At 33.7% G+C, this 9,882-nt stretch overlaps 1 protein-coding gene across 17 annotated transcripts in view; it reads left to right on the top strand.

The window, feature by feature from the left end:
- LOC105214821 (serine-rich adhesin for platelets) overlaps positions 1-9,882 on the top strand; it is a 69,540-nt gene that overhangs the window by 7,913 nt on the left and 51,745 nt on the right. For all 17 annotated transcript variants that reach the window (XM_054226720.1, XM_054226718.1, XM_054226723.1 and 14 more), the window contains exons 2-3: positions 8,643-9,335; positions 9,459-9,791. In XM_054226720.1, the coding sequence (XP_054082695.1) occupies positions 9,292-9,335; positions 9,459-9,791 (377 nt within the window). In that variant the 5' untranslated portion in view covers positions 8,643-9,291. The remainder of the gene's footprint in view (positions 1-8,642; positions 9,336-9,458; positions 9,792-9,882) is intronic.

Here is a 9,882-nt window from a genome sequence, read left to right on the forward strand (position 1 = left end):
GATAACATAACGCTATATACCGTAGTTCATACATTTGATTTAAGTATTTTATTAACTTTTATTTAATTTAATGAATGAAGAATAGTAATGTCGATATTATCATCAAAATCTGTCATCATAAAATATTTTATTCAAGTATATTCTATAGCTTATGGCAACTCTTAAATAATAAATGCTCGTTACATTGTTTTACATTTTTAATTCGTTGATTAGGATATTTGCAAGAACGAATAAATAAATGATCGTTATTTCACAACCTAAACGTAAGCGTAGAGTGAGAAGATAGCGAATAAACGTAAAAAAATTAGAATAAAATTGTGAAAATGTAAAAATCAAGTGAAATTTAATAGTAAATTGTTTCTAATAACAAATTTAAGAATATTATCTTATAAAATTTGAAAACAATAAGCTGAATAACTTGTAAAATAATTAATAACTTCTTTTATTATCAAAGAATGCCAACAACTTCACTATCGCCGATCGCTGAGTACGCAAGTTCCCACGACATTCCTCGTTTTAATCAGGCTTCAGTGTTTAGCCGCTGTTTTTCATAAATTCTAATTGACTACGTTCGTTTCACACATTATTGTTTGTAAAGTTTATCAGTTGATTTCATTTAGTATTTTCATTTTGCCTTACAAACAATTTCTGCCGGTGTTTTCATTTGTTGTTTCTCGCCTTTATTTCAATTGTCTCGCTTGTCGTCCGCCGCATGATTATTTGCTGCGTCTACGTCACCGGCCAGCGCCACTTTTATACCCAACACATGAAGTGTGATACCCCTTTGACTGGTACTGCTAACTGCTCTCTGTTTGGGGAATCTCGTAGTTCCACACGGCCCGGCACACTTGCGTTTTGTCGTTCATACCTGCACGTGATTGTCGGTTTGCTTAGCGTTTTTGTCCGTCGATTTCCTTTTGGATCCACGTTTTTGCATCACGCTGTCTTTTTGGCACGTTCTCTTATTATGCGGCCTTTGTGTGCACGCATTACCTCGCCTATTCAATTCGGTATTTTATCGCATTTTCTTATTCCACTCCAATTCTCTACATACCATGTATCTTTTCGTTTGCTTCCTTTCTTTTGTTCATACGCGCATTCAACATGCGACCCAACAGTGGTTGCCATGTTCTCTTGTTTTATTATAACGCACACGCACACATCTTCACAGCTGTATCTGTGTGTCTGCCAAAGTTTTTGCAATTTTCGTTCTCTCACTCTCTCTCTCTGTCTTTCGTTCATTTCACGTTCTCGAGCTCTCGTGTCATTTCCACGTTTTGTGCGGCTCGTCACACGATTGCCGGTCGTTGGATACTCGTCTCTGCGCTCATGGTGGCGCTGCAGCAGCACTAATGTTTTTTTCGCCAACCGCCGTCGGTGTGTCATTGCCGTCTGTTTCGTCTGGTTAGTTTATACAAGTACTCGTGTCGTGCTTTCGGCATTGTTTTGGTGTTTGCTTTTTCACCGATTTGTTATTGTTTGCGCACCTATTTTCGAATTAATTTTGTATATTTTTTTGTAATAAAAAAAAGATAATGTACAATGCGAAGAGCGATTGATGATCGCAATGTTTTATAAAATCGCATTACAATCGAGTTACTAAGCAGCCGCTTTTGTATAAAATATAAATAGCTTAGTATTTGGGTAAATTATATTCCTCATTAATTTAATTGGTCGATTTCAATTGTGCGACCGCCCACCACAAGAGGCGTTTTGTTTTTGCCAATTCATTAGAAAATCTGTTTTCGTGCTTCGTAAAACATCTGTTTTGTTTCGACTTGGAGAGTTCGGCCATATAAAGTTGTAGCACAAATCGGTTGGAATAGAAATGAAGTTTAAATTATGGAGAACTCCACGGATTTACAAAGCTCGTGCTGCGTCAATTATTATTAGGGAAGTTTTTTGCTATACTTTTACACTCGTTTCTACGGTTTTGTTAACGCTTCTAGTAGGACAGCGGTCTAACCTATGACCTTTAATCCCCATTTGTGTAACGCCTATAAAACGGAAGTCATCCAATATCAATGAGGTATAAACAATGCCACAAGACCTACCTAACTACAGGAAAGTCATATTAGCTGCGAGACAAATCAGCTGCAAGGCCAGAACACAATGGAAAGAGTCCGTTTCGAAATGGTAAAGATCGCATTGCCTGCCGAACAACAACTTTAGTTCACGACTTTGGGGTTGATTCTAACGGCATAAAGAAATATGACTTGTAATAGAACACTTTCCGGAGGTGTTGTATAAAACGTCTTTGGTTTCAATTTAACTTCATTCTCTTAAATGCTGCCCATTCTATTCGTTTTGTTTCGTTATACTCCATTTTCTGCTTTTCTAGATGAGAGCAATTAAAACTGGTTTTAAGCTGCTTGGAACAAACATTTTTTAATCGAGAAAGCAAATGAGTATTTAGCTCAGTCTTTCAAGAATGTGATAGGAAAAATCAAATCTCAAACTGTGAAGATCCGGAGCAGCTGTTAACTAGCTTTCTTGGGATATTGTTCCATCGTCTTCTTCGAATTTGTGAGCAAATGATTTTAAATTCGATGACGATGTGGGATGTCAAGGCTTCCTCCCTTTTATTCAAATGTTGAACTGCTCCCACAACAGTCGGATCTAACTAATCGTATCCGGACCACATCAAATATTGACAAATTGGCTCCAATCTCCAAAAATATTTTTTATTTTTTTTTGCCTTTATAGCAACAACAACATTAACTGTCAAAATTTGTGAACGCTCGACAGGTTCTTTAGGGCACTCGCTGGCAGAAATGCAACAGAGTTCAATCCGTTTCCACGACAGTCGGTTATATGTAACCGGAACGTACCCAGATTTATTTTCCAGTCATGGGCTGTCAAATCGGCTTTCCTCAAATTTATTCGGGGAATGTTTTATGCCGCTACAACAACGGAGCTCGATTTGACTGGAAACAAACTTTCAAATAACTGTAGATTGTGCAACAATAGAAGGAATTAAGAGCATCTGACGAGCATAACTTTAATGTAACTAATTTTTGTTAGTTGTGGAACTTTTAAGGAATGAATTTTAATATTTTGTACAAATGGAATATGCAACACCGTATTGAAGACGGTTTGCCGAGCTTAGTGCAGACGCAAACCCTGTAACGACATTTGGCCCATGCATTTACACCAATCGCCTCACAGACCGACCCACCGACCGAGCGTCCCTGTGATTGTTATGCTATAATTAGCTCTTTTAATGTCTGTTTTTGGTTTGGCGATTTCGTTGTGCCGTGTATTCGTTTTTGTTGCTCCAAAGCAAAGGTAATTGAACTCTTACACTGAAGCTGTGTCTTCACCACTCCAACTAACAACGTCGCTTTGGTTACTAAGTAGTACAAGTGTACATACTCGTACATACTTACAGTTAGTAAATTGACATTACCTGGTGTACTAGTTGTACGTGAGACTGACTGCTGACTCGACTGTTTTGGCATCATAAAATTTGTCATATTTTTATTGTCTCCTATTGCCAATAAATATTTATTTATTTGTATTGAGTTTACATACATACATACATACATGTACATGAAATAGGAGTTTTGCAATTAGTTGCAGCAATTTCATCGCAGAGTAACTAATTTGATTTCTGTTAATTTCTGCTGTGTCGACCATACAAAACGACAAGAAAGGCTGGCTGGCCTCAGCCGGGTGAACGAACTATTTCTTTGGTTTTTTTTTTGTTATTATTTTTCTGTCTTTCTTTCGTCTATTTTAATTCCATTTTGCAAAAATTGTTAAATCATAGTTGAGTTGTGTTGAGTTGAGCGCGCTCGCTTGCTGAGCTGTGTAAGCTGGCAAAGCTTAACTGGAATGAAGCTAACTGCGAGTGTGTGTGTGTATGTATTTATGTATGTAAGCATTTGCTTATAGGTACAGACAGCGTTACCTTTGGCTAATATTTTATAATTGTATCTATGTATGTACAGATGTGTACGTATGTGTGTATTTGTGTGGGAAATCCATATAAACATACATCCATACATTAATTTACGTTCATAACTCTAGAAGCGCTGCCGGCATTAAGTCCATGCGAGACAACTCATTTGTACGTTCTCTGCACTCCCTCTGCCTATCGCAGCTAGTCTATTTGTATAGCCTGTACAACACTATTTGTAGTTACTTAGTGCTGTATTAGCTGCTAAAATTTGTTTTTGTTGTTATTTTAATGCTTATGTTTTTGTCGTTGTTGCTGTTACAACTATCCAATACTCACTTGTTCATGTTACTATTTTGTTGTTCTTGTTGTTGTTGCTGCTTTTAACGCAGTTGACTGGCTTATGATTTCATTTGATTTTCTTTCGTTTTGCATTTCGTATTCTTGTGTTTTTTTCTTGTTTTTGTTGTACTATTAAAAGTAACTGTGCTCAACAAATACTTCATGCCGATATTTCTTGTTTTTGTTAACCGTTACGCTTACACATATTCAAGTCGTTTCCATTGCTTTCTTCATACTTACCTGTAGATATGCATACAAACATACATACATGAACGTGCATATGTTTGTGTGTTTGTACATACTGGTTCTCAGCTAGTTCTGTCATTCAGGTATTGCAGATATTTATATTTTTATAATATATAAAAGTATTTAAAGGTGTTTGCCAGCAATGTGTGTTTGTTGTACACGCTTATGCTTGTATTGGCAAACGTGCGCAAGTGTGTCTCTGGTTAGTTGAGAATTTCGTGCGATAAAATATCAAAAATGAATAAGGCTTTTTTGCTTGCTTCAGTTATCGCTGTGTTAAATTTTCGGTACTAAGCAGTAGCATATCTACATTATTGATTTTAATCATATTAAAAATATGTAATAAATAATTTCTTTTTGATTTAGTTGTATGCGCGTCGAACGAGTTGCTACTCGTTATAATTAGCAACATGTCTGTAAAGCAAAGCAAACTAAACTATTTTTCTGTATAATTAGCAAAATGTCTATAAAACAACACAAACTAAATTATTTTACCGATTTAAAACTTGTTCTTTAATGAATAAGTGACTTCAAATCAAATTTTATTAAATTAAAAAATAAATTCAGAGAATTTTCAAATAACTGTTGCTAAGAGCTGTCAAAAACTTTAATAACAGAAAGAAGTGGATCGCATATTTGATAGCTTAGTGGTTGCCAGTGTTTCCCTAGGAAAATTTTAACTAACTTGCAACTGGACTAATATTAAAGAAAACATAATTATTAATATTAAATAATATTTTTAATTAATTTTTTAATAAAAATATTTTTAATAAAAAAAGTTTGCAAACATTTACACTCACATACTTGTTTTTTTTTTCGTTACCGCCTGTGGTGACACTCACACACACATAACCATTTACATACATATTTTAATTTTGTTTTAGTTATTTTGTTTTGCTGTTGTTATTGTTGCTTATGCAGCTCAATCAATATTACTTTTACGATATACATACATACATACATATGTATTTAGGTATTTTCTTTTGAAGCGTAACTAAATTAAAAGTACAGTCAATCACCATCGCTACCGTCCGAAGTCACAATGTGCACAATTCCAATTTGAGTGGATTTTTCTAAAAATGTATAATTGTGCATGTCAAGCCCATACATACCAACAAATAATAATTACAATAAAACAGTATTACGAAAAGTAGAAAAAAATAATACGGCCACCAATGAGCCACGAATGAGAGAGCTGGCAAGTTGTGATGTTTAGCAACAACAACAACAACAACAATAACAATTGCAAATTAGTGGTATGAAAATACATACAATCAGACATATGCATGTAGATATACATATATTTGCAAATTATACACAATGACACATACTCAGTTGTAATCGTACATCAGGGTAGTGTAAGCAAAATGGATTGAATTTGCACATACATTCCATATATGTACATATATCATACATACATATTAACTATATATTATTGTATGTACATATTGTATGTGAAATTAGAGTCATCTAATATGAAAGGACTTTATTTTATATCTTGTAGCACCTCTGACTATGCGAGTAGTGTTAACTTGTATTGTACGTCAAACACCCTGAATGACTTACTGTTAATATATTCCTTGGATAGATGTTTAGGCTCGAGGACGAAAATGTGTTTTATGGGGTTCTAAAAATTTAACTTGGTGCATGAAAAAATGTCCGCTCAATGGAGGTGTCCGTTCAGAGAGGTTTCTCTGTATTAAGGTCGTCAGCAAAAAAAAAAAAATGAGATATATTCAATACATTTTGAAAATCAATCAAGATATGTAACAAGTAATGTTATTTTATGATTTTATTTTGTGTAATTTGAAATTACCAACTTTGAAGCTTTGTTTTTGCGGCTAACATTCGATTTGCACTTGGAATCTATTTTTGGACTTCGCAATCTTTCATAACTAAAAGAGAAAGTAAAATCTGCGCTTCAAGTGTTGTCAGTTAACAGTCAGTTGTTTGTCAGAAAACACAAAACAACAACAATGTTCAACAATTACAACAAAATTATGGTAAACAAATTAATTTGATGAGGGAATGTTTCTTTTTTTCATTTTTTACACTCTCTAAATGTGATTTTTTAGTGTAATGGAATATTTATACCTTTTTACTTACTATTTAAGCTTTATTTTATGAACATACAGTTGAAGTTGCATAACCCGAACTTCTATAGCTCTAAGTTCTCCATACCTCGAACTCTTGAATTGGCAAAAGCAATCAAATTCCATACAAATTAACTTCCGTAACTCGGATGTCTTTCTAATTCGATGTTTTTTTTGTGGATTATAGTGATTCGAGTTAGGGAAGTTCGACTATATTTTCTTTCTTCTTAATATTTGGTTTAGAGTGACAGATTATTTCTCAATTACAACAATCTCCCATATTAATTATGCGGTCTTTAGTTGATATGGCGAATTGCTAATTTTTTTTTTATTTTTGTTTTTATAAATAAGCAATTAAAATTAGTTGCTTTAAAAAGTTATGCTTATGAAGACATGAAATATGTGCATATATTATGTATGACACCGAAAAGCGCAGTTAATTGTGTTGTATATGTAGCTGTATATATAGTTATATATTTAATTATACATACAATATATGATTGCACATATTTGTGGTGTTTTTTTTTCTTATTTGGTTTATATTATTTTTTTATTGTTTGTGAACTGCCATGACTGTACCAAATGAAGCTTATACTAGTGAAATAAACATTTATATGCAATATATAATACATGTATATGTATACATATATACATATAAATATGCATTGCATAAATAAATAAATATACTAATGTACATACATATCTAATTAATTTTTTAGTGAAATACATAACTTTTTCTGTCATAAAAAATAATTTCAAGTGTGAGAATTGCATTATCTTTAGGGGGCAATGCTGTGCGTTTATGTTAATTATTAATATTCATAAGCGTATAGCTTTTCCCCTTAAATGTTTTTGCGCTGCCGTCCTATCAGTATACATATAAAAAAATTTTGAAAATATATTACTTAAACATTTTTTTTTTTTGATATTAGAATAATTGATTTAAACATTTTATTGTATACTTATATATGCTTGTATGTGTGCTTTCAACTTTCCATCTAATGCCGTTCTCGTAATCAGTTTTTTTTTTGCATCATAAAGAGTAAAGTTGTTCCGAACGGCTTATCAGTATTATACAATTTTCAATATATTTTAATTAATTAATTTACTTAAAAAAATAATAATTACGAATCGCAAAGCTCATATCAGAAACATATTTGAATACATTAAAGTGGAATTTTAATTATTATTATGTTTTGTGTGTTATTAGTATTCAAGATTTTAATAGATTTACTCGATATTATGAACTCCCTTGAGATTTCGTTAAATATTTTCCAATATCGCTTACCTCACCATAATGGCTACTTAAATGTGATTCCATAATTAAATTCGTGCTCGCAGTTGAAAAACAATAAATACAGTGTTGACTGGGTACAATGAACGCTAGAAGAAACTTTTATGTAAAGATTATGTAAAAAGACTTTTGTCGTCTATAAGGTCAAGGTTATTGACTCGGCTTACAATTTCTATATAATTTTCTTTTAAGCTACGTAACTCTGTTTTCCAATTTCAAAACCATTTAATTTGTTGAAAAAAAAGTATGCGGGGAAGAAAAAAATCGGTGTTGGCAGCTTATTTCTTAATTTCAAAATTATAAAATGTGTTTATTATTAACACTTTTTGAATTAGATAATTAATTCACAATAGGCAGACACGCCTGTATGTGCAAACAGTTATAGCTATAAATATTTATTACTTTTTAAACAAATGTACACGTATACCATTTAATTTCAATAAGTTGGTGTTATTTAATGTGCATGCGGTGTATACATGCTGCTATATATACTTAAGTACATACATACATACATACATTTAAAAATGTCGGACAACTAATTTTAAATTCTTTTTTTGTTTTTTTACTTTCAGATTCTGCACATAAACGCATACATACATTTCAACATATGGCACGTGAAACGTTGCGCAAATATGCATAAATACTATATAAATCGAACAACGCGCTTTATCGACATATATTATATATTTTGCACAACAACAAAAATAATACATACGTTTATCTTTGGCTAATGTGTTTATTAATTATTAATATTTTTTTCTTGCAGCTTTGAATGATATGTCACTGCTAAAAAATGTCAAAGGTCCTAACTACTTTGTTTACATTGGAAAATAATCTCAAGCAAATAGTTAAACCATAGTTATTTTAATACATTTCGAAAGACACATTTGTAGCCAATTTGTATGGCTAAAACACGTGAATAACACATATAAAATATAACAAAAAGAGATTGTGTGAGAGAGTGAGAAAAGAAGAGAAAAGAAAGGAGACGAGTACATAAATACATATATGTTGATACTTAATTTTAACGTGAATGCACTGACATATAAACCAATCTCCAATTGAATTATTGGAAAGAAGGGAAAAACTCCCATTTTCCGCATATACACAACAACGCGAAGAAAGGATACAAAAGTTGATCGGAGAAAAAAAAACATACATACACAGTCACTTATAGACATCATTTCCTCCCTCCAGCATTGGCGGGACGGATAGACACACAGTTAAATGCTACCTTTAAACGGATGAGCGTATCTCTAATAGCAGGAGCGTGTGTGTTGAGAGGTTTGCATTATTGCAGCAAGAATCTAGCAACAGGCTCCGAACTTGTGTACCACGTGAATTGCATTTAATCGCTTTAAGTGCAAAGAACGTGGAGCGAAAAGGGTTTTGATTTTTCGCGTTTGAAAAATCAGATGGATGGAAATGCACAAAACATGTTTCACGGAAATCATCAAGGGTGAGTTGAACAAAAAAATGCAACTCAAATAAAATACTACACTGTGAACGATACGATTTTTATTACTTTTTTCATTTATGGTTTATCATTAATTCTTAAATTTCCTCGATTTCCTACCTATAGAGACCCGTACTATCGCTATGATCCCTCAGCTGCAGCAGCAGCTGCTGCGGCGGCAACACCACGTGCGATGGGACCGCCGGGCGCTTATCCGCCCCGTCACCGGGCTCCGCATCCGCTGCAACAACAGACTCAGTATCCAACGTATCAACCGACCGCGGATAACATCTATGGACTGGCGGGTGCTGACCAGCACGGCCTTGGTATGGGCGATTTAGGTGGCTGGGGTGCAGCGCCAAGTCAGGTCGGCGCTTATCCAGGTTCTGGTTTGAGTGCGTATGGCCATCCGCAAGCAGCACCACCCACGCAGCAGCGGCAGCCTACCACACAGCCAAGGTAAGATTTTATAAACAAATATTTTAGCATAAAGAATACGCATTCTTACAATGTTTCTACATTTTCAACTAAACTCTTTCCGTTCCAATGC

Source organism: Zeugodacus cucurbitae, chromosome 3 (genome assembly GCF_028554725.1).
Source record: "Zeugodacus cucurbitae isolate PBARC_wt_2022May chromosome 3, idZeuCucr1.2, whole genome shotgun sequence".
NCBI classification, from domain to species: Eukaryota; Metazoa; Arthropoda; class Insecta; order Diptera; family Tephritidae; genus Zeugodacus; species Zeugodacus cucurbitae.